The sequence below is a fragment of the Vanacampus margaritifer genome, chromosome 1 (assembly GCF_051991255.1).
Source record: "Vanacampus margaritifer isolate UIUO_Vmar chromosome 1, RoL_Vmar_1.0, whole genome shotgun sequence".
NCBI lineage: Eukaryota > Metazoa > Chordata > Actinopteri > Syngnathiformes > Syngnathidae > Vanacampus > Vanacampus margaritifer.
The window spans coordinates 9,449,975-9,476,128 of NC_135432.1; the positions used below are offsets into that span (position 1 = coordinate 9,449,975).

General features: G+C 39.6%; 1 protein-coding gene across 6 annotated transcripts; it reads right to left on the reverse strand.

Annotated features, from left to right (window-relative positions):
• Window positions 1-39: 39 nt before the first annotated feature.
• LOC144054858 (aryl hydrocarbon receptor-like) lies at window positions 40-26,048 on the reverse strand. 6 transcript variants are annotated; one of them, XR_013294725.1, is made up of 14 exons: window positions 25,499-26,048; window positions 24,536-24,732; window positions 21,181-21,293; window positions 20,584-20,673; window positions 20,026-20,152; window positions 18,947-19,077; window positions 16,936-17,141; window positions 16,740-16,849; window positions 15,788-15,929; window positions 14,468-15,716; window positions 11,949-12,105; window positions 6,145-6,272; window positions 2,854-2,977; window positions 40-2,733 (listed from the first exon to the last, which is right to left on the reverse strand). XR_013294725.1 is itself a non-coding variant. In XM_077570240.1 (12 exons), exons 1-11 carry the CDS (start codon window positions 25,537-25,539, stop codon window positions 11,956-11,958), a joined length of 2,556 nt encoding a protein of 851 aa, XP_077426366.1. In that variant the 5' UTR covers window positions 25,540-26,048; the 3' UTR covers window positions 41-2,977; window positions 11,949-11,955. The 6 variants fall into 6 exon arrangements, 3 of the variants coding, with proteins under 3 accessions (XP_077426366.1, XP_077426385.1, XP_077426378.1); XR_013294722.1 differs by having other exon boundaries at window positions 40-2,972; XR_013294721.1 differs by having other exon boundaries at window positions 40-2,977.
• Window positions 26,049-26,154: the final 106 nt, after the last annotated feature.

Here is a 26,154-nt window from a genome sequence, read left to right on the forward strand (position 1 = left end):
CCAAATGACTTACTTGATTAAATAACTTCGGGACAATAACCCCCCCCCCCCCCCAAATAAAAAAAACTTTATTAACCACTGTAGTTAGCAGAACAATGTGCGAAACATGCCAAAATCAAGTACTGTACATTCATTAAATAATCAAAATCACAGTATGATGATAATTGCAGTAATAATAAAAAATTGTATCACATTTGAAGATATTTATCATTGTGAGGAAGTGAAAGAAAATAAAAACACCATGTTTTCTAAAGCGAGAACCTTTGGGCAGCAAATACAATGAAAATAGCATGGGCCCCAAAATTGAACCGTGTGGAACACCATACTACAGTGGGGCAGAGCAGAAATCAGAGCAACCAAGGCTAACAAAAAGTTTTGTCAGACAAATAGGATCGAAACCACTCTAGTGCAATACCACTAATGTCCACCTGGTGGATATGTAATAAACAATGGGGTAGATGACGCCACGGACTTCCGACATCCAACACTCGTACCCCCACCCCTGCACCCCTGCACCGCGTGCTCCCGCTCATCGGCGGGCGGGCGTCTGGGCTATCTAAAATGCTTCGGACACAGAGACAGACACTACACACTCGCAGCCTCGCACCCGTCAATGGAAACGCGCAACCGAGGGGGTACTGGGACGCGGCCCACACGTCGCAAACCGGAAACGGAACCACATTTGATGGGTGAAAACCCGGAAGTCCCGCCTCCTCCGTGGCATATAGTCCATAGTAGGCTACCCGGCGGGAGTTAAGGGGGGTGGAGCTTGTTAAATTTGTAAACAATGATGTCACAATTTAAGAGCAACAAGTTGTTGCTCTTGTTGCCATCAACACCAATTCAAATTGTGATTAATGCAGTTTTGCTACTCCTCCTTATTCCTCCCCCACTCCTTTGCTTGTTTGTTCAGCATCTAGGTCAAGGTTGTGTTGCAGAGAAACACGCGCGCACACACACACACGCACGCAGGCACGCACAAACAAGAGCAGTATTTTTGTCAGCTCAGTGTGTGATCGCCCTGTGAGATGTCAGAGCTTTTAGGTCAGATGGATGTGAGAGCTTCGGCAGCTTCCTCGAGAACAGAACAGGCGGTAGCGGAGGACTCAGACAAATGAAAATACACTTGAATTATTTAGTGATATTGCAACAAAGTTGACACAACATTTTTATGTTTACCTATTGGTCCTTTGAAGACTTTTTAAGAAACACGTATTTAGAGTTGGATAAAGTACATTTCCATAGCAATGTAATCTGGGGAATTTTGGAAATACTGTATTACAAATTGAAAATTTTCAATGGTAATTATGTGGAATTTATTGGAATCGACTGGGGATTGAGGTTAGTTAATGAATTTAATGGAAACTTGGCATCAGATTCTAGTATAAATGTAAATGTTTGTTCGGTGTATTTATGTGTCTATGATTGATTGTTGTCTGTGTTCTTTCTTACTGTAGGATGATTCTGTTTCAATGACCTTTTTGCCATTGCTTCTTTTGTTTTTTGTAGGTTTCTTATCAGTCATGAGAAAGAAACGATCCATCGTGGCAATTTTCCTTTTCTCAGCTTGTGTGTGCGATGATGACCTCACCACCCGCCTCATGTGCCGCGGTCAACAAAACAACCGCTCTGATCCAAACTGTTTTGGTATGTTGACATGGTGGACGAGGTAAAGGCAGCAGCAACGTTGAGTATGGCCGGCAGGAGTGTGGATGTGGGAGGGGTTAAAGGTCAACCCACATGCGAGAAGGTGCTCAGTGAAGCATCACATGGAAAGAAAACAAAGAGAGATGCTTTCATGTCAAACACCATCACTGCGAAAATCAGTTATTTCCAGTTTACTCTACACTCCTATTTACAGATAGTGTTTATCCTCGTAATGTAATGACACATGAAATTCATACGACACTTTTCTAGACATTAAAATGCTTTATTATCACCATTTCAAAAGGATTGATTGAATTTGTGAGTCATTTATCTCAAATCAAAATCTCCAACTCACACAGTTCACATTCATGAGCGTGTCTCAAGGGGCCACATTCTATTTTAAATGTTTCCCGTATCCCAAAGACGTATTTATACGTTATTATTATTATTATTTTTTTTAAATCTTATTTTATGCTAGAGCATACAGAAGGCTTTTATCCAGCCTCTGAACTGCAGAGAACGGGTGAAGCAATGGCAGTAATTACAAAAACGGCCAGCAGGTAGCATCAGAGTATAAGAGAGCAACCAGGGCCATGTTGAAAAAAAAAAGCTTTTCCCCCCAGTGTTTTAAACAGATTTGTGAATAATGATGAAACTTTATCTATATTCTAATTGCTGCAAAACAAAAACAGAAATATACCTTTTTTTTGTCGAAAGAAGAGACTGTGCCTAATCTGTAATCTGGAGTGTAATAATCTAGGAGGATACAAATACAAATCTTGGAGGCACAAAATTGATTTATTTTAATGAGTCAAGGAGGTTGGTCAAGTCTCATGATAATAAGTAATAATGTACTGCAATGTAAAAGTCCTCTCTCCAATAAAAAAAAAACTAAAATAAGACGTCCGTTCCATTGTGAGTGACACAGATTGTTTGGGTAAGAACCTGAAAAGCAGAGATGGTGATGACAGTAAAAAATGAGTAAAATAATTTATTCATTAAAATAGGGCAACAAACAAAGAACTCAGGACCCTGGCAATCAGGCAAGGAGAGTGCAGGTTGGCTGAAGAATCTCCATGAGGAAAACTATAGCAACAACAAAACAAAACAAAAAAATCCAGAGCTAACAGGTTACAAAAACTTTGTGGTAACCCCCAGGCGTACAATAACACTAGAAACACTTGGAAATTGACTGTGCAGCACTACCTCATGAGATTGAATTCTCTGCCACCATCTTGGCTGAGGCTTCTGATGGAGAGCTTGATGAACCAATTGCACAGCAGGTGTGTCTCATCAGTTGCCAGGCGCCAGCCACACCCGCCTGCCTGACCTTCCAGGAGAAAAAGGAGAATAAAGGCAGACTTGCCATGCACAAATACAATCATGACATTAACAAGTTAAAATATCATAACCATTTACACAGTTAACATAGCACTTCCTGTATCATACTCTTATTCTGAAAGACAAGGTGCACCACTTGTGGTGGCGTATTGCCGCTGACTTATTGATGTCACATTCAACTTTATGTATAGATCATTTAAAAAACATACAAAGTGCTGTACATGGAGTAAAATCAAAACTGAATTTATTTTTATGAATTAACATGTAAAATACTCTAACAACACAACAGGTAGTGGTTACTAACAGTATACTTGTGTGTTGTTACTCACTTTGACACTGACACTCAATTTTTTTTTAAAATTTCAAAATAAAAAGCCACAAATAACAATTTGTGGGTTTAACTTCTTATTTCCTCTTCCTTTCCTTTCATATGATTTCTTGACCGATTCAAACCGTTTCCACTTCAAACTGTTCAGGTCATATTCCCTTTTGTCTCCCTAAATTCCAAAATAACGGCCCCAAATTATTATTTTTTTCAAAGTTTGTAATTGTTCCAACTTTAAACTGTTCAGCTCATTCGTATTTCAATTCTTTTTTCTAAAATTTCAAAATAAAAGTAAAAAAAAATCCTAAATTTTTTAAAGATTATTATTATTATTTATTTATGTTTTACTAATTTTAAACGTTGCAACTGTAAACTCTTCATTTTATTCTTATTAGTGTTTTGTTTTTCAACATTCCCCACCAAAAAACAAGTTTTGGCTCAGTCCTTGTCAGTCAGGGATTCTCATAGCGAGTTTTAAACCGGATGTTCTTCTTGATGCAACCAACCCACAACAGTGTTTAAAAAATAAATAAATAAATAAATAAATTAGATTTACCTTCTATACTTCTATAGGCCTACTTGTAATTAGTCCAGTCAAGGACCTTCTTTCCATTGACAACAAAGGTTTGTTAAAGCAGTCAGGCATCTTGTCATACCTCAGTCACTGCCTGTAGTTTGAGGCTAGTTGTCTCAGTCATTTTGGGGTTTGTTGTCACATATGCAAAGAATGGACCAATGAAAAATGCACCTCTGACAACTCGGTTTACATATGCCAGAATTGCCCTTCAGATGATGAGTCTGAAGAGTGAGGAAAATAGATTTTGTTTCATTGTTTAAAAATTGATTTTCCAGTTGTTGATGGAACTACAGTATGCCCACATGTCATCACTGGTTTAAGTTTCACGATGAACCATCCATTAATCCATTAACCGAAATGCTTTATATATTTTAAATTTAATTTCATCTCAATTTTCCAGTTTAAGGGAAGCAAAACTATGGCGGCTATTTGAGGCTGAGAGCTATGACCTACATGCCAGCAGTTCCTAAGGACTTTAATCTATTTCATAATATTTTATGTTAAAGTTTGCTCAATGACTATAGTCAATTTTCAAGATCAATGACAAAAAAATTGTAAAAACAAACAAACACAAAAGGGATAGTTTTGTTCTTGTTTTATTTTATTAGTTGCAAAATCCAGTGTGACATCTTACCCCATTTAGTGTGACAACTTACCCATTGGTGGGGCGACATGTCACATGTTTACTCCCTCTATTTGATGACTTATATCTCTGCACTGACAATGACATGAATAGAAAAAAATATACCCAAGACTTTGGTCTTTCATCATTTTGTTTATATACAATGTATTGATTCCAAGAACTAGTATAAAAAGTGATACAACTAGCCCCAGTCTCCCCTATGCTACATGCTGCGAAAACTTATAATAGTGAAGCTCAACTATGCGGGGATTACTGTGTTTAATTCCTGTCGGGGTAGAATGTGCGACTAGCAGGAGGTCAAAGCTCATACAGTATGTGGGTTACAGCGAGGGGTGGCGTGAAGGTGGTGGGGCTGCTTCTGCCCTAAAAGCCTCCCAGCTTATTCATGCTGGCCATTAGTGCTGTGTTTAAAGCTTTATGACAGCACACACAGTTTGGCGCTCCACCGTCTTCGTCCTTTACAAGTCACTCCTCTGACTCCCACTAGCAGCCACGGTGATAAATAAGAAGGAATCAGGTGGGCTAAAGTTCCAATTAGACGACTTGATGTTGCTCAACATTTTGTAAAAAGTGATGTGAAGTATAACCACAAATAGTGCGCGCTTATTCTGTCCCCGGCGGCTGCGTACAGGAAGCTGAGCGGTGGAAGTGCGGCAGGATCTGCTTGCTGGGTTGGATGTAATGAACACTGACATGTTGACGACGGGTGCGGACCGGGTGCGTGCAGTCACAGGATGGAAGATGCTTTACTGATGCACACTTGCACATTTATCACCAATCAATTTGAATTACCCATTTCTTTAAATAGAACAATTATTATCATTTCTGATCAAATCAATCTTTACTGTTATCTTTGCGAGGCGGACGTTTTCAAGGGCATATCACATATACATTAAAAGAAAAATAAGATCATTGACACAAATAGAGTAAAAAAAAATAAAAAATGCAGTTCCTGATAAAGGAAGCCGTTTAGCAGTAGTTGTCTGGGCCTTAATGCAGAGGCGGTTCCAGACCAGATTTTATTACCGAGGGAGCTTGGCAGGGGTCAGAGGAGGCACATTCAATCTGCTTCTAGATTCTGAGTGTGAGAAGGCTGAGCGAGAAATACAAGAAAAGTGTGAGATACTGATAGAGAATATACAAAATGCGCCTCCTGCATGCACAAGCACTGTTAACATGAACATTCAAAATAATCAAATTAACTACACAATACTTATACTAACTGTAACTGTATGCTTTTATGAGTAATTTGTACTAATAATTTTTGATTAAATTGAACTATACTAGCCTTTGGTTATGGATAACGTAAAAACATAAATTATCTTTAACTTGCTAAAATGTAGTTATTTCATGATTACATTTGAAAAAGGGTAATACTTACCAAATAAAATTTATTTATATAATAAAAATAAAACCTAACGTAAGTAATGTAATATTTTATGTTCTGTAAACACAAAGAAATGTTTCATAATTTATTTTACTTGTCAGTTTGTAATTTTATTTTAGCCTTATTTTACTGTTAACATTGTAAATGATAATCTGTTCTCAGTTTCCTTACCTGGTTAAAATAAATGAATAACAATTTACGTTAGATTATATAAACATGCTCACAGCAGCTGGCCGGCATGGTGGCCGTCTGGTTAGCACGTCTGCTTCCCAGTGCAGAGGTTGTGAGATTGAATCCAGGCCACCTGGGTGGCGGGTGCATGCTGTCTGGCGCGGGTTTTCTCCAGATAAAGCTTCAAAAAAAAATAAAAAAGGGATCCTTAAGTTTGTTTAAAAAGTCTGTTTTTATGTTCCTTCAAAAACCTTTGGTCTTCCTTGGACCATACTTTGCTTTTAAAAAGAAGGTTGCCATTGAAAATAATATTTTTTATTTTCTTTTGTGTGTAACCAAACCATTCACGTTCTGGAAAACTTTAACTTGTGAGCTGATCAACTCAAAAAAAAAAAAATAATAATTTTTTTTTTTTTATTTAGTTCTGCTAATTTTTTGGGGATTAACAGTGAGGTTTGTGATGGACTCTGCAAAAGCCACCATTTGTTTGTTCATCATGACGGATATTTAGAGATTGGACAGCACACACGAATCCATAAGCACAGATGCCAAAAGGTCTTGACCCAGACAGATTTGGGATGTTGCCATGGTAACGAGGTAAATGATCTCGGTCCCCAGACGAACACATTTGCGCTCAGCCTCTCCCAGCGGGCTTCGGCCGCAGGAGACGGCACCGCCGCAAAGCTAAAAGTGGGACGCACAACATCTTGCTTGGATGATTGATCATGTCACAAGCGCGTAAAGTTAACCGTCTGAAGACTGCGGGAGAAAGAAAACTCTCATAAATGATTCCGGGTGGGTCATTAAAGATGTAACGTCGGCAGCGTTGTGCACTCAGCAGGTCGGGCAAGCTGCAGCAGCCGCCAGCTTGCCCCTGAAAGTCATCTCATATTATTTTGAGAGGCGAGATGAAAACGTTGCGTTTGGGAGCATCTCAAGCAGCCGCCTCTGGCATCGGTGTGTTTGTTTATTTTGCCGTTAGATGTGAATTCACACCCGTGCTGGTGCAAAAAGTCTTGTGGTTGGGGGTTGGAGGTGTTTTGTGCTGGTGCTAAAAGCATCCAAAGGTGGTTGGTGGGTGGCGTGCGTCACTTGCAGCAGTTGTCGGAATGTAAACAGAAGTGTGTAAAAAACGTCAATTGAACTTCTTCTGTAACTAATTCTTTCTGTTGCCAGGTGTGCCAAATCCCTACACTTGTTTGCACCTCCAATTTTGGGATGGATGGGTGGGGGTTGGTTACGCGGGCTGACAGGAGAAGTCCCAAGAGATGCAAGAGGAGGAGACAGCAGTTCAAAGACGACAGCAGAGGCGGTTAGTTGTGATGGCACCAAACCTTTTATTGCCACATAGCTGAAAGATGACACATCTTAACTCATTCACTGCCATTGACGGCTATAGACGTAAAAAATTCATTTGAACTATTTCTATTAGTTGATTTTTTTTCTCCACTTTTGTTAACAAGAGCATGAAAACCTAGAATGTTTTTAATTGTACATTTAGAACAGATATCAAATTTGCGATTAATCATGAGTTAACTAGTGAAGTCATGCAATTAATTATGATTAAAAAATGTAATCGCCTGACGCCCCTAATTTTTAATAATCTTTTATTTATTTATTTTTAATCGCGTCAGGCGATTATTTTTTTTTAATTGTAATTAATCACATGACTTCAATAGTTAACTCATAATTAATCAGATGTCAAAAATTCATTTGAACTATTTCTATTGGTTTAACATTTTTTCCCACTTTTGTTAACAAGAGTATGAAAACCTAGATTTTTTTTGGGGTAAATTTAGAACAGATATAAAATTTGTGATTAATCACAAGTTAACTAGTGAAGTCATTCAATTGATTATGATTTTAAAAATGTATCGCCTGACGCCCCGAATTTTTAATAATCTTTTCCTTTAAAAAAAATATAAAAAATTCCGCCCCTAATTTTTAATAATATTTTCTTTTTTTAAAAGAAAAAGAAAAGATCATTAAAAATTAGGGGCGTAATTTTTTTTCATAATTAATCGCATGACTTCACTAGTTAACTCACTATTAATCACAAATTTTATATTTGTCCTAAATGTTTTTTCTAGGTCATACTCTTGTTAACAAAGTGGGGGAAAAATGTTCAACTAATAGAAATAGTTAAAATGAATTTTTGACGTCTATAGCCGTCAATGGCAGTCAATGAGTTAAAAATGTACTCATGATCATTTTATAGAGACAAAAGAAACAGTGATGAGTGGTGATCGTTTAACAGTAGCCGGGATTTCACATTTTCCAAAGCTGCTGTTTATCAACGTGAATGATGACGAGTCGCACCTCACCACTGTGGTACTTCATTGTTACCATGGTAATAAACAATAAACTTACAACATAGAATCAGAAAACACAGCATTTCCTATCCGACTACTTGAGTGCTACTGTAGGTGATTTTTAAGAAGTGTTTGTAAAACAACATACATATTCATGCAGGGCAAACATTTTATAAACCGCATCGTGAAGTGATTGTCTCGTTTTACACAACAGTACGTCACAACTGGTTTTATATATATATAAAAAAAGGTCAATTTACAAAATAACTAAAACAAATCATGTAAATGCATTTTGTGACATTCAACATGGAGTTATTGCTGACATGGTTCACATTTGGTTTGGAATTTGTGCTAAATGCTAAATGTTGCTAATTCACTGTGTGCGTATTTCAATGAGGATGAATTTTTTTTTTTCTCTAGAAACATTGCATCAGAACATTGTCGGTCGACATACATTGAACAAAAATATAAATCTAACACTTTTGTTTTTGCTTCCATTTTTCATAAGCAGACAGATTTAAGACTTACTAAATTCACAGAAAGACGATTTCTCTCAAATAAGTTGTGGTCCAAAACCAGTCAGCATCTGAAGTGATCACATTTATTGCACAGGTGTGCCTTAGGCTGCCTGCAGTAAAAGGCCACTCAAGATGGTGTGTGTGTGTGTGCTTTTTTTCTTTGCTCCATTGTAGGGCCCATACACACAGGTTTAACTACCATTGTGGGGACCGACTTAAAATTGTGGGGACATTTTGGTGGTCCCTACAAGTTCAGACCTCTTTTTGAGGGTCAAGACTTGGTTTTAGAGTTTAGGTTTGAATTGGATTATGGTTGAGGTTGGGGTAAGAAATTGGGGTAGGTAATCATTTTTGATGGTTGGGGTTAAAAGAAGGGGCTAGGAAATGCATCATGTCAATGAGATGTCCCCACGATGATACAAAGACAAGTGTGTGTGTGTGTGTGTTTGGGGGGGTTAGATGAAAACTTCCCAGTTCTTGACCTGGCCAGCCTCCAAATGTAAGTCACATACTGCGCAATAATCATGCGATAATGCATGTGACATGAGGGGGTTGGATTCTTTTTGGCAAAGGAGAAGTGCTCACTAACATGTTTTTACAGATTTGTGAATAAAGACTTGGATCTTTGACCTTAGCTTGTAAAAATGTGAGCGAGAACAAAAGCTTTGCGTTTATATTCTTATTCAGTGCCAGCAGCTCAAAAGGAAGAGCTCAAAGAAAATGCACCTTCAGGAATGTTTCTATGTCATCCACCAATTAACTACCATGACTTGTCTTTTGTACGAGCGCATGGACTGTAAGCAATCATGTTCCTCTGTACATGTTTCACTATGCGCGTTAAGCAGCAACAACAAGGCGGTCACGTCTCCAGTCGGGAAACTAAAATGCTTTGGGACATGAGAGAGCTGCTCTGATTATGTCAGGGACATACAGGACAGTTAAGTGCACAACACGGTTGCGGTCCTTGGAGGCACAAATGCAGCGTGACGATTAGTGTTGGGAGGCTGCCGTGCTCATGGGTTCCTTGACAGCAGCAGCAAGGAATAAGAAACAAAATGCTTTCCAATCGGACATTTTGGTGCGCGCGGGCGTGTTTTTTTTTGGGAAGCATATTGCTGCCACACTAAAAAAAAACAAAGGGATACGTATTCATATTAGTGCAACAATACATTATTCATAACATGAACTCATCACATTATTTCTACATGATATTATTAGACACAAGATAAACAGGCAACATTAAATGATAGTGAAACAAAAACAAGCCAAATCATTTCCAAAAATATTTCCCACCATTAATTTGAAAAACAACAACAACAAACAAACAAAAAGATCTTTTCAAGACCAGCTGAACCTAATTTGGGCATAACCTGCGGCACATTAAAGTGTGTCGGGTGTGTGCTGAATCCCATTTCACACGCATTTGAGTGTGATTGGTTAATTCTGAAAACAAGCACATCCCCAGTTAAAGAAGGTGTGCGACCACATTATGTTGTTAGCTTTCCTTTAGTTTTTCGGTTGAATTGTTGGCTTATAGGTCACATTAACTCATTCACTGCCATTGACGGCTATAGACGTCAAAAATTCATTTGAACTATTTCTAGTAGTTTAATTTTTTTTCCCACTTTTGTTAACAAGAGTATGAAAACCTAGAATTTGTTTTATTGTACAATTAGAACAGATATAAAAATAGTGATTCATCTTGAATTAACCAGTGAAGTCATGTGATTAATTACAATTAAAAATGTTGATCGCCTGTTGCCCCTAATTTTAAATAATATATATATATTTTTAAAATGAATTTATGGCAGTGAATGAGTTAATGATTGAAAAAGCTTTGAAAGGATTTCTCTAGCTGTCACTTAAAATCTGGTATTTGAACAGGGGTGTGTAGACTTTCTATAACCACAGTTTAAGTATGCATTCTTTGAGAAGAATTTTGAATGGCATGGGGTTCTACTGGAGAAGGGACGGATCCGATATTTTGAGGCAGCATCGCTCCTCACTGGTCAGCTGGCTCCAGTCAAATAATTTGACAAGATTAAAGAAATTGTTTTAACAAAATTTCACACAATTACAGGACTCTTGTTCCCGTCATTTCAGGATATTGCCTGTTTTCTTTTCTTTTTAGTGTTTCAGCAACATGTTGTTCCGTCTAAATAGGAACTCTCAACCATGTGAATTGTCCTCAATGTAAGTTGAGCAGGAAGTTCCACTTCAACCAGAAATTTTAAGATGATTTTTACTTCAAGAAAGAGTGTATGTACAGATTAGTGGGTGCTGCTTCCATTCCAGCAGTAATAAGTAAGAACAGATCTGACCTGCTTATGAACGCTAGACTTTGATTCTGTGTCGCAGGAATATTACAACACAGTGTCACATCAAAATGAGCAGTGACAAATGCAGGGATGTGATTTGACCAAAGTGAAATTATCACCTTCGCCCCCCGGAGCTCCTGGGTTTTCCGTGTTTTTAAGTACTTTCAATGCACTCACATGACAAAGAAATAGACAAAACAACAGCATAAATTTTCAATGTATATTGAACTATCCCATATAAAATGGCAGTTTTAGTCAACTCAAAATCAGTCACATTCAAAAACATTGGACTGCCTTTGCTTTTAAAAACTATCACTGAGAATATCATCATATCTAACTAATGTGATTACTAAGTTAACACATAAATAATGTTGAAGAGTTCAAATTTCATGAACAAATAATTGTATCATGACCAAATGAAAAGTAACTCATATTAGAGCATACCACAAATGTCTTTGTTATAGCAGAAGATGTTATCTGTCGGAGTCATGTGCATACACAATGAACTACTAAAAAAATAATAAAATAAAATAAAAAAATTTTTTTTTTTTGGAGGGGGGGGGGGAGATAAAAAAAGCGGAATTCCGCGAATTAGCGGAAAAATCACATCCCTGCAAATGGTGGTAAATGCTTAGTTTTTGTTTTGTTTTTCTAAAGTTTCACAAAATGTCTGTCATTTTTAAATAATTTTATTTTCTAGATTTGGTACCTTCTTATCAGAGGATATATTCTGACTTCTGAGTGTCTGGGAGTCCATCGGGGCATGAGATTGGGATGTTGCCTGCCACCTCTCTGTTCCCGTTGGACATGAGACAGGTCCGGATGAAGGTGGCATTGGCCACGTTGAGGAGACAACCGTTCTCCAGCTGGAAAACACAACCACAATCAGATGACAAATGACTCCAATATCAGGGATGTGATTTGACCAAAGTGAAATTATCTGAAAATTTAGCCGGGGGTCTGGGGGCCGCTGGCACCCAGCTAGGTCCAACAGCATAAATTTATAAATTTATCTATCCCATATAAAATGGCAGTTTTAGTCAACTCAAAATCAGTCACATTCAAAAACATTGGACTGCCTTTGCTTTTAAAAACTATCACTGAGAATATCATCATATCTAACTAATGTGATTACTAAGTTAACACATAAATAATGTTGAAGAGTTCAAATTTCATGAACAAATAATTGTATCATGACCAAATGAAAAGTAACTCATATTAGAGCATACCACAGATGTTATCTGTCGAAGTCATGTGCATACACAATGAACTACAAAAAAAAAAAAAAAAAAAAATCGGAATTTTTTTTTTTGGGGGGGAGATAAAAAAAGCGGAATTCCGCGAATTAGCGGAAAAATCACATCCCTGCAATATGCAAGTTTATTCTTTTATATTATTATGCGATCGTGTGAAAGGGTGCCACCGTTCGAATGTGAGTCACTCACAACTGCCTAAAATAGTATGTACATGAGATAAACAGCACTAAAATCGAGAGGCCTTTTCTTATTTACATAGCATGTCTGGTCACATCATCACAGTTTACAGTGAGCTTCATGCCTGAAGCTTCGATGTGCTGACTTCCCATCACAGCAAAAGAGCTCAGCGCAGAGTTGGCGCCTTGTCGATTAGTTCCGTTGACATTTGCGGGCAACACATCAGGCCTTGTCAAATGTTTCCGATTGAGTCACGGAAAATACGATAACTTCATTGTTGTCTTTTTTCTTTTTTTAGATAAGAGCAGAAATGAAGAGAGAAAATGTATATGTTTCAAATGAATAGTGGTCAAAATCAAAGGTTTAGGTTAGACATAAAGAAGGCAGTTTTGACTAGTTCTCAAGGAAGCACCTGAGGTTGTTGCGTGCTGCTCACTTGTTCAGCAACCCATTGACAAACTTAAAGCCTTGGGCAGCAGTGAATCCAAACATTTTTTTGTAATGATTGAATGAATTTGATTGAATTGAAAGTCACCCAAAAGCATTGTTAGCAAAAAACACAACACTACTTTAGCCCAATCTACCGATCCGTTCCCATCATAAAGAAAATGTTAGGTACGAAAATGTGAAGTGACACAATTTAATCTGGAGCAGCTGGTGCAGCTGCTACATCTTAGTGAAAGTGTATTATCATTCAGAAATTCTATTGACAAATCTGATGGACGTTTGGATTTAGACCACTGTTTCTGATACTGCCCGGGATCCAACCACAGTGCCTCAGTTGTGTATGAAATTTCAAGCGATATCATCGAATAGACGAATACAAATGTCCAACACGATCCAAGTACAAATTTATTATGTTTGGCGAAATCTGAGGAACGCCTTATTGTAAAAACACAGTATCCAGAAGAAGTAATCATTGCCATTTAAATTAAAACTTTAACTTTAGTTGGCTTAAAGCAGAACACGTCTGACCCGTTCATTTACAGGTATTTTTCAAAGGGGAAGTCAACTTTTTTTGGACAATATTATGTTCTATGCAGCTCCACTAGTCTAAATATGGTATTCTGGTTAATATTGTGTTTGTGGAATATGAATTAAGCAGTAAAATCCAGCCAATTTGATCCATCTCAGGGGGCCGCCATTTTGCCACTTGCTGTCGACTGAAGATGACATCCATGTTGCTCGGGGCTCAGGCAACGACCAATCACAGCTCAGCTGTTTTTCTGAAGCTGAGCTGTGATTGGTTGTCACCTGAGACCTGAGCAAGTGGCAAAATGGCCGCCCCTTGAGATGGATAAAAACGGCTGGATTTTGCCTCATAACTCATACTCCACAAATGTAATATTAATCAGAATGTCATATTTGGATTTCACTTTCCTTTCTTTTCTTTGGTCCTTCCTCGGGTCTCCTGACGGCCTCACGACTCTGGCTGGAAGTGTTCGGTTTAGGTGAACGGTATGGGATTTTTTAATAGGTTTTAGGTGAACTAATGAATACACACTCACACTCGCACGCACGCACACACGCACATACACATGCTCACCCACAAACAAACAAAACAAAAAAAAGAGAGCAATGATGATGACGACATGTCAAATCGGTAAAATTACCGAATGAACAATACTGAGCTCTCCAGAAAAAATAAAATAAAGAATGTCATATTTAGATTATGTCTATGTAAATGTTTAATATTTTGTAAATGTTTAAGGTTGACTTTCACTTTAAGTGACAATGAAGATAACTTTACAGTTCATGCATGATGTTTGCTAAAAAATATTTATTGTTGTCTTACCTGGTTGTGTGCACCTTGCGTGCCGTTGGTGGTGTTGAACAGACTATAGGCCTGGACCGAAGGCTGTGCCAGAGCCAAAAATTGCTCCAGCTCCAAAGCAGCACTCTGTGGGGGACACTGAGTCACACCTGGGAGCAGACCTGGACTCTGCAGCTTGTGAGCCTGCTGACCTTGCAGTGGGTGCGGCTGCACAGCATCCACCAAACGTTGGTAGTGAGAAATATTTGTGCCATTCGGTGCTGTGCCGCCCGCATTTGTTGTGTTTGAGACCACCGGGTCAAGCAGGACGTTATGAATAAAAGCGGTATGTTTGATATGGGAGTCGGCTAACAAAGTCTGGCGGTTTTCCTGCTTCCAATGGTGACTTGACCCCAGTGGTGAGATCATGTCTTTGCTCTCTTTGTTGACAAGAGGTTGGTGAGGTTTCTCAGCCATAAGCGTCCTGTGGTTCTTCTCAGAGAGGACGCTGGCATCGATACATCCAGAAGGAAACCGAAGGCCAAGTGCAGCAATGGGCATCTGCTGCATTTGAATGCTGATGGACGGACTGACATGGGTAGCGGGCACGTGGTGGGCCTGCTCCTGTTGGGAAGAACTTTGAACGGAGTCCGCAGAAAACTCATGGAGTTTGAATCCAACTATGTTGTTCTGCTCTTCTCTATTTGAGCCCATTTCCAATGACTCATGAATGTAGGACATGATTTCATTATTGGTGAACTCACTAACATGTCCGGAATCCATCTCTACCTGGATCATCTTGTCATCCAACAGCAGAAGTTCCAGGTCTTCAGCATTCAGGCCGAGGTTCTCCAAAGCACTGAGAAGTTCGCTGTTGGAGCAAGTTTCATCTCCGTCCAGACAAAAAGAGTCCAGTGTGGCTAGCAGTGGATCACTCATGGACTTTTCACTGCCGCATCTTGCGGTCATCTGCCAGCTGTCGCCAAATCCAGCAGTCTCCCCTTGCTGTTTGGTAAAGGTACTGCAAGGGAAGGACTTGTGAGCCTCTGAATCTGGTTGACAGACATAAACAGACTGATCTTGGCTCATCAGTACTTCCAGTAAGGACTTTGGAGGCACGCTTTCTGAGAACTTGTCCATTTTCCCCTTTTTGCATTTGGCTTTGCCTTTGACGGGTTCCGAAAAGCCGGAGAGCGGATAACCAGTCTGGTAGAGTAGTGCCTCGCCAGTGGCGAAGGTGAAAGGGAGGTGCATGGAGCGTTTCTTCAGGTGTTCTCCTCCTTCCTCGTCCCTTTTAATGGAGAAACAATCGTCAAACAATTCAGGTAACTAATAACAAGCTGACGTCGCCCCTCCACTTACACCAGGGGCCTCTGCGTGGCGATAATGTAGTCCGGTTTGCCATTCTTGTAGACAAGTCGGGCGTTGGCTTGGACCCATTTCCATCTATTGTCCTTGGTGAGCAACCGGAAGACGGTGAGGCCGCTCTCACCAGTCTTTATCACTGGAATCACATCAGATAAGACATTTTGAAGATGGTTTGACTATGCAGCACATTCGACAGGTTTTAGGTTCCAATCTTGGCTCCTGTATGGAGCGCACATCTCAACATGAATTTTTGGGCTATTTGAAGACTTTATTATATATTGCATCTTGGCGTGAATGATTGGTAGTCCATACATGCCTTGCGATTGGCTGGTGAGCAGCACTGTTAACTAGAGATGGACCGATTTGATATCGATTATTAGTAGTCAAGGATACCAATAACCGTTATTTGGAACAGAAAAAATATTGTCGTAAAAAATTTACAAATACTTTGTTGAAATGTCTTAAAAACAACTTTTCAGATGATTGACAATTTTTTTTTGTTGTTGTTGTTTTTATTCTTACACAATAGACATCTTTGTTTTAAAATCCTAAGAAAATATTTAGTGATCTCCCAGAGACATAATTATGTCTTAAAAAGTTACATAAAAATTTAAACAAGTAAACATCATAGCGCCTTATAGCTTTCTACAGTGAATATTTTTTTTCCATAATTTAACAATAATTGTTAAATATTCATGTATATTAGGTTTACTTTCAAACTAAAAAAAAGTTGCAGAGAGTTCCCAAGGTCATCAGCATGTCCTATAAAGTTAACTGAAAATGTAAATAAATAGTTCCCTGAGATCAACCAGTTTTAAATGAATCTATTATCGGCCATTTGATATATATTTTTTAAAAGGCCAATACCAATATTCGTCAAAATACCAAATATCGGCGCCGATAATCGGCCCGGCCGATAATCGGTCTATCCCTACTGTTAACTTACTTCTGACGTGATTTTCAGCACAGTGCAGCATGTCAGCAGCATGGATGAACTGGTATCCCGAACCTCGGACACGCAGCTCTGCCTCTGTGTAACCCAGCACTATTTTACCTCTAAAAAACACAAACGTGACACTCATTACGTACGCTTAAAATGACTTCTGCTTGAAACAGGAAAATATCAGCACGAAAGCGCATACTTTGCATCACAGGCCATGGGAGTGAAGTCAAGTTTGTGCTTGGTGCGGAAGATCATGTTCTTTGTTCTGATTTCCAGGATAGCTGGTGACTGCAGTGGAGAGGCAACGGCAAACAAGGCGAGCTGAAGCCGACCACCTCGCTCATTAGCGCCCCGCGGTCCACTCTGTCCGTGGAGGAATTTCAGTCGACCCTGGATGCTCAAAGCCTGCAAAATATGTTCCACAACCGACCAATTATTAAATAAACAACATATGCAATGATACTGTATATTTTCAGGTATGCTAGGAAAACCTGAAAACCCTCTCCTTATCGAAACACCCTACTTGACACACACACAGCGTCTGGTGTGGCGACCCCCCCCCCCCCCCACTGTTAACTCTGCTTAATTGACCTAGGTGGGTTTAAGGGCCGTCGTGATGTCAGGAATCTGGTCCCGAATAGCAGGAGGGATTAGGAAAACAAAGCCATAGTGACCAGTAGACACAAGCAGAAAGCGGGCTTACTGCTCACGCAAACACTTTGCGAGGGAGGACAGACATAATTTCGAGACACTCCAGGGAAACATGAGCATGAAATGAGCTCCAAGATTTGTGTTACTTGCTTGTACTTTTCTTTTCTATTTTTCTTTTTTTTCCTGGAGAGCTCAGTATTGTTCATTCGGTAATTTTACCAATTTGACATGTCATCATCATTGCTCTTTTTTTTTTTTTGTATGTGGGTGAGAATGTGTATGTGCGTGTGTGCGTGCGTGCGAGTGTGTGTGTGTATTCATTAGTTCACCTAAAACCTATTAAAAAATCCCATACCGTTCACCTAAACCGAACACTTCCAGCCAGAGTCGTGAGGCCGTCAGGAGACCCGAGGAAGGACCAAAGAAAGAAAGGAAAGTGACCAGACACCACCCACCAGGCCACCAACCAGAGTCCTTCACCAACCCCAGAGACATCTAAATTCCAACAAATCAGGGAGACCTCAAGAGGCCAAAGGAGAGACTGAGGAAAGGAAGGAAGGACAGCTTGTACTTTTCTTACAAGATGAGAGCTCTGGAGAAATTGTTTCCCCCCCAATTTGTATTGCATAACTTAGTTAGAAGTGTTTTTTAAAAGTATTATTTTCCCATACTTTCTTCTTGAAAACGAACTTTAAGTGCACCCTAGTTCCATACAATGACAGGGTTCTTGCAGGAATCACTAAGTTGTTCCCACTTTCTCATTACTTCTCCACGATTCACATAGGTCACATATTTTGGTTTCTATACGCCGTATTTCCTCAAAAGGTTTGTAATTTTCCGGCCTGTCGATGTTTACCAATGCGGAACCTTTTCAAATGAGCTTCCAGCCAAGTTAGGTTTGGACACTGACAACGATAAGTTTCACCGCTTGTTCCCGCTCACACGACATGAAGATTAAATGAACACTTCCTGCGGCACCTACAAAATAAAAGTGCATACATAAACCAGCTGTGAGACAAGCGTTATTGTGACGAGTTGTGACACAACAGTGCATGCAGCTGTCCACATATGTTTCTTTTCTCAGAATGGACGGGGCGGATGTCAATTTGAAGACTTTGGTGAATAACATTTTAGACCTGGGATTAAAATATGGGTGTTTTTTTAAAAGACATTTAAGGCCTAAAATTTAAGTTCCTGAATTGGATACTTTTTTTTTTGGACCCCGCGGGAACCCTTCAAAGACAAAGGTTATTCTGTGGTATACATTTAGCTAACTTTCCAATTTAGAGTAGAAGTAAGCGTCTCTGGAGCTAGTGACCATGAGAAAGCAAGTTTTCCCCTTACCCTTGTCACTTCTTGACAACGGGGCTGGATTTAGGTTGCTCCCCTACACTAAAGCTCTCCTAAAGCAGATTACAAGAGTAAATGGTGACTTCTGACCTCTGGGAGATTCTGAGGTAGCACACCAGGGCCACTAACCGGCTTGAAAACACAGCAATCCTTTTTGCAATGTTTTCATGAAAATAAACTGAAAGTAACATTTATTTGTGAAATCTCACCAAGAAGCCAGAAGAACTGTCCAGCAGACAGCGGAAGCGGCAAACAAAGCTTCTGTCAAAGAAGGAGGAGTTTTCAGGAGGAAGCTCATCAGGGTTGTACCTCACCAGGTAGGAAGAAGCTGACTGGCCATCTATTTGCGTAAATGTACAACCACAAAAATAGAAGATGCTGAATAGATTGCCCTTGACTTGTGTGCATGCATAAAATACTGACATGATGATAATTGAAAGCGACGTGTCCACAGCAAGACTGGGTGTGGGTGCAACATCTCCAGCAGTTTGAGCTAATGCCACCTCGCTTGGCCTCCGATTAGATTTATGGGAAGTACCAAATAGGGCTGGATTTTTTTTGTGTGTGGGGGGGGTGGGGCAAATGTGGCTTTCTCCCTTTACTTGCCTCTGTGGTCTTGTGTGAGGAGAGTGCTTGTAGAATTGCTCCATATGTGAAACTTCTGTTATGATTAGCGACATATATATATATATATATATATATATATATATATTAGGGGTGTGAATTGCCTAGTACCTGTACCTGGCGATTCAATTCGTATCACGGTTCAAAGGTCACGATTCGATGCCGATTAATCCTGATACAAATCTATAAATTGATTATTGCGATTTTTTTTGAAACTCAAATTTAGGAAATACTAATCAGTAAACTTGTACATGTACACTGTAAGATTTGTATGAAAGTTTATTTATTTTTCTGAACATTCAGGCTTATAACTGAGCCACTGCATTTAACAAACAGGTTGCAGTCTGTTTCATGTTTGAACAGCACTGAAATTAAATATTAAGGCTTAATGTTACATTAATATAACATTCTTCCATGCTTAACGTGTGGATCCTAACCCTAAGTAAGACGTTTTGTTGAATATGCCCATAAAATATTGATGTTTAAAAATCGATTCGGCCGCATATCGAATCGATTCGAGAATTGCGCGCTGTAATATCGCGATATATTGCAGAATTTTTTCTAACACCTCTTATATATATATATATATATATTTGTGTGTGTGTAAAGCTGAATTTAATTGTAATCACAGAAATCCTGTTGAGTCTAACAGTGGGCATCAGACCTGCTGCAGTGTCCAAGGAGAATCCAAGGCTATCGGGAGGGTTAAGTGCCCAGTGCAAGTTCCTCTTGAACTCTTGCTGGTCTTCAGTGTGAATCAGCTCCAACACGCTGTGGTGCATCACGTCCGTCTGACAGGAAAATACACCACAAAAGAGGACATTTATTCAGAATTCGAAACGTAAATGAAAACAATTTCAAGCATGTGTTTGATGTGCTGTATTTCAAGAGTGAAACGTGTTTTATGGAAGGCAGCCGTGGTCAAGTGGATCACCACCTGCCACTATGGGGACCACCTGTTCAAGACCACTTCGCTGAGCGGTCAGCAATTTGAGTAAATTGTGTTACTAGTTATGTACCTTGCGGTGTGTGTGGGAGAATACCAGGTTATAAAATATTTATAAAGCACATTTCCTATCCATCCATCCATCATCTGGACAGCTATTCTCAAAAAATTCAATAGCGTCTTGATCTTTAATCAGAGATTGAGAGAAGTCTGATTTGTGCTGTGCTTTGAGAGGGGTCTTCCCTGTTTGCTTGTGTTTTGTGGCCGGTCTTGTACCTGATGGAAACCGAGGTAATCCTGGATGGTATGAGAGCAGTAAAAAATGGTTCCCTCCGCTGTGATTACCAGGACAAATCCATTCAGAGCCTGCAGTGATAACAACACAAACATGACATTTTGGCTCGTCTGGTGGATCGGTGATACTTGAATGTGTTTAAAGTTGATGTTATGTTCTATAAATTGTCACTGTTAATTGAAAAAAAGAAAGCATTTAAAGATTTTGGGTGGCGAAAGGAATTTAACAAATGTTAAGTCTCAACTATCAGTTTGATTGAGGAGTCCAACCAGCCGAAAGTTTGTTGACAGGGTCAGCTCACTTGTGACCCTGAAGACCAAATGCTATAAAAATGGATTTGCTGTGGCTTCCATTTGACAAATGTCAGAAAAATCAAATGACCTTGAATATTTCATGTTCACGGGCTGCACCTAATTGTGGAAGCATTTCCGCTTGTGTGAACTACTTTCAAATCAATATTTGGATCAGCAAGTGTGCTCAGGGATGTCAATCTCGACTTTGAAATGACTTCTGAATCTTGAAATGATGAGAGGAATAACACATTAAGTTGGAGCGCTTGTAAATTGAAATGTATTTACCTGAAGCAGCAGTTCCCCTTCTGGCATACATCGCGCTGTGTGTTCCGGAACCTGGCCGTCAAGGGGGTCATTACTTTTGCTCACGCCATTGGAGAGGTGTTTTTTCAATGCCACTTTAGAGAAAAGAGCAGGAGAGGAAAACTGGGGGATATTTCGTCACTTGGATAAACAGATTGTAAAATTGTAGGAATTGAGCAAATGTACCAAATCTTGTGAGCAAGACAAGCCACACTTCCCTCTACACTGAATTAAGCAGTTATATAAATCTCTTATAGGGGCTCTTATATTGACCTCTGACCTCATAGACAAAACCAATGAGGCAGGCAATGTGCCTCAGAGCCTGGGGATGAAATGGGTGTAAGCAGGTTCAATATGTAGGAAAGAAAGAGCTTTTCTGGGGCAGCAAGGAGACGTTAATAGAGATGGAAGTCAGTCAGAGCTTCAGACAATGAAGAGGCTCAAAGTTTATATGCCTTAATTGCTTATTTGGACCACATCTATCTGTAATCGTCTGTCGGGTCATTGTCTACTACAGAGCATGAGACGAAATGTAAACTCAGACGTTAATATAGACAGACACAGAGTTAGTTTTTTTTTATTTATTATAAATGAACAAGACAATTTCATGAAAAGCTGCTCATTTACAATTTCAACTCTTTTAAAGTGTCAAAAGGAAACTGAAAATGCTTAAAATATGGTTTGACTGTCATTAAACATGAACAAAACAAAATTTGGAAATTATATGATAGATAGATAGATAGATACTTGTTTCTCTATTATATTTCTATCATGTAAGGTGGGGGGTCGTTCAGCCCTATCGCTTCAGCACGCTGCATTTCCGAGCTCCTTTTTATCCGAATTTTGATAATCCATGGAGACAGTGGGAGCTTTGTGGGTGTTGCATCCCCCATGGGTGTGTCGCCCCGTCCACAGAGAAGCAACAGGAAGCTGAGGTGACAGAACCACTTGCGTTTATACTAAGAGTGTCCAGTGTTTTTTCCTCTGAGGGTGGTGTACAGAAATATCGAAGGAAGCAAGGGCCACTTTGACATTCTTGAACATTTTCATGCATTTCATCATCAGGGATGTGATTTGACCAAAGTGAAATTATCTTAAAATTTAGCCGGGGGTCTGGGGGCCGCTGGCACCCAGCTAGGTCCAGGGCAGTGCCCTGGTGGGGGGACAAGGGGGAGCTTGTGGGTTTTCCGTGTTTTTAAGTACTTTCAATGCACTCACATGACAAAGAAATAGACAAAACAACAGCATAAATTTTCAATGTATATTGAACTATCCCATATAAAATGGCAGTTTTAGTCAACTCAAAATCAGTCACATTCAAAAACATTGGACTGCCTTTGCTTTTAAAAATTATCACTGAGAATATCATCATATCTAACTAATGTGATTACTAAGTTAACACATAAATAATGTTGAAGAGTTCAAATTTCATGAACAAATAATTGTATCATGACCAAATGAAAAGTAACTCATATTAGAGCATACCACAAATGTCTTTGTTATAGCAGAAGATGTTATCTGTCGGAGTCATGTGCATACACAATGAACTACTAAAAAAAAAAATAAAAATCGGGATTTTGTTTTTGGGGGGGGACATAAAAAAAGCGGAATTCCGCGAATTAGCGGAAAAATCACATCCCTGCATCATATATCATTTTTAGTATATGCCGCGCGGACTGCTAAAAAAAAAAAAAAAAAGGACGGTGAGCCATAGTTTGGAAACCCCCTGGTCTACAGACTAATTCAGCCACCACAACAAAAGAGTGTCAGCTGGTTTGGTGTGGCTTCACGAGTCAAAAGTTGAAAAGTGGGTACCCGCGCCCCCGCCCCCTTCCACAAAGTCTGTAAAGTGGTGTGAGTGGATTATCTTGCTGTGTTTTTATTCCCCAAAGCTTTCATCTCCTCCTCCCACCTCCTCAGACCTACATTACTGTGTGTCTGCGACTTTAGAGAGGGAGGGAGGTCATCTCATGGCCACAGGCTAACAGTCTGACCTACAATCCATTAAAGAGTGCATTCAGACTCTGCGACGAGCTCGGGGTTATCCAGCGGTGATGCACTTGTTCTCCAGAAATACCGAAATGCGGACTGTCCTCCTGCCTTGGCCTTTCATTCATTCACTAGTAGTTGCTTCTAGAAAATACATCAAGTACTGAAAGCTTTCGGAATCTGCATCATCATTTCACGGTCAATGCCACCCCTCTCAGTTTCACATTCAACAAAATGACAACTAGTGCCTCGTGGGCCTTAAAGGAGATATACTGTATTATGATTTTAATTACACAATTTAAAACAGTTCTCTGGTGACATAATTACATGTCTGTGACAAAATATCCCCAGGAACAACCATTAAAAACAGTGTACACAGCATTTAACATTTTAATCCTCCTTATGGTTGTGCTCTCAATGCGTTGTGTTTTTGTTTTTCTTCAGTCTCTGATTGAGTAGAGGGGCGTGTGCTCATGTGCCGCACCTGTTTCTCATTCAGGAATCAACGCTTTATAACGACTGGAATTGCCGACACTCCTCGTCGGAGTATTGACCTTGCTACGTCCTCGCCTAAGAGCTTTATTCTGACTTTGTGTTCCAAATTCCTATCTCTAACTTCATTTCTTGTTTCCAGTTTCTCATGTGAGTCTTTTGACACGTAGTTTTATGTTTTTGTTGCTTGTTAAGCACGCGTTGAGCCTTTTTTGCTCTGTAGTTTTGTGTTTTCTCAGCTTTATGCTTGAGTGATAGGTATCCACGTGTTGTTTTTCCCACGTCGCTTTTAGTTTATCCGCTTTGTATAGCTCGTTTTGTATTTTGTTTTTTCTTATTCGCGGGTGTATTTTTGTTACTTTCTTTTTTTTGCATACTTTGCAAGCGACTTTTGTTAACTGTTTTTCTCCTGACTTCGTCCAGCGCTTTGTGTTATAGAATTCCGTTGTGTACAATTAAATTTGTCGATTCCACACCCTTTGTGTCTCTGCGTTTGTGGGATCCACTATCCGGTTATTCTGGAAATCATTACAGACTAAATGCAAATGTACTGAATACAAGTGAACTGTACTTAAAAATACAGTAAGCAAAAGTTCAAGGCAATGCAACAATAAGCAGAGTTTAAAAATGTATTTCATTTTTTTCCACATGTACGAGTGCCAAACTTTGAGAATCAAGGCTCTCTGTTGACTGACTTTAATGTTTTCTACAGTCTGTTTCATCATGCAAATCTACGGCAAAACCAAAAATCAACCATTTTCTAAGTTTATGTTCAACTCAAAATTCTTCCCAACTGTATTTCACCAATGAGTATATGGCTCTACTTCTTCAGATCAAGTCATAAGTTTCGTCATACCTGAAAAGAATCTCTTGGTCCGGATGTAGCTGACACTAAGCCTCAGGATGGACAGTTTGTCCAAACTGGAGATGACATCCTCAGGGAAGGGCAACAAGCCAGCCAGCCTGTCCAGCTCTAAGTTCAGACGGTCCCGATGCCGTTTGGACGGGTTGGACGGGTTGGACTTGTCCCCTTCAGGTGGGGTCAGTTTGGTTCTGGTTGTGAGTAAGAGGACACCAAGAACTTTAAATTGTGACTGAGATGTAATGACTGCTATTTATTGTGTGAATGCTAAAGAGTATTCATGTATACAGTATGTTATTCTACACCCAAATTAATTATTTATTATTAGTATGCACACTTTATTTGATATTCATTTTCTTCAAACCATTCAAAAAATTGACTAAATAAGACATATTAGGCATTAGGTTCCAGAATTCACCCTTTTCCTCCTAAATCAGCCATTTACTTCACCCAAAAAGTTCTTCAGCATTCCCATTCCAAATCCAAACTGTTCACATCATATTTCTCATGTAAAATTACAAAAATATGTACTTTGACTCAATACGTGGGAAACAACATTATGCACTAAATAGATGCAAATGATATTTAAATCAACGTGTTATGTTTCAAACTGTACTTGATAAATTGAACATGTTCTCAAGGGGCTCAATTTACAATGTAGGCTATTAAGTTGGAGGTAGAGGTTCTTTAATTGTGCTCATCAGGTCTGCTGTGGGAAATTGTACAATTTTATTGAAATGATCTGAAATGATAGCCACAGGCAGAACAAAATAGATGGCAGAAAGTAGCCTATAATCAAAATGCATCCACTTTTTGAGACATTTTTGTTTGGTGGTGTGCCGTGATATATTTCAAATATAAAATATGTGCCTTGGCCAAGAAATTTCTGAAATCCTGACGAGATACTCAGATCAGGTGACAGGCAGGACGTAAATTAAATGACTATAGTGACGTTACCCTTTCTGAAGCGGTTTTCTTCTCTTGCGTCCCGCGTACATGTTGACTCCAGTCTAGTCCCAGTCGAGTGACACATCCATCAAGGAGAATTCAAGCCAGTCGGAGATGTAAAAATACCCCACCATCCGAAACTGGTCCCGCCGAATGGACTACAAGCACGTGATCGATGTTAAGCTAACTTGAGCTAACGTCTACAACTATTTGAAACGACCTCATTTGACTATATTCCAGCTGTGTTCCCATGTCCCAGATGGACTCGATAATTACGAGGTGTCTCTGGTCCTCTTCTACTCTCCCCCTTGTCCAAAATCCTGAGACAGCCTACCTGTATGGTCGCTGAAGTGGACTCATTTGACGTGTGTGACATAGCGCTGGAAGGGAAGGGGATAAGTGGGTGGAGCTGGGGGGATGAGCGTGCCCTCCTCACCCCTCACCACCTTATCTTATCCTCCTCTCATCCCGTCTCACCACATCATCCTGTCCCTATACCTTATCAATTCAACACACCATCAAGTCACCCTTAATTACCTAGCTCACCCCATCATCTTGTTATCACTCATCCTACCACATTCTGCCCCCCCCCTACATCCTGCCACCTCTCGTCCCATCTCCAGCTCAGATCGCGCAATTGTATGCAGGTCAGATGAACTGCCTCA

Coding starts and splice junctions, on each gene's coding strand:
- LOC144054858 (XM_077570240.1), bottom strand. CDS start 25,539: ATGTACGCGGGACGCAAGAGAAGAAAACCGCTTCAGAAAGG. Junction 20,674..21,180: donor AAGGGGAACTGCTGCTTCAG/GTAAATACATTT, acceptor TTATCACTGCAG/GCTCTGAATGGATTTGTCCT. Junction 17,142..18,946: donor ACAGTTCTTCTGGCTTCTTG/GTGAGATTTCAC, acceptor CATATTTTGCAG/GCTTTGAGCATCCAGGGTCG.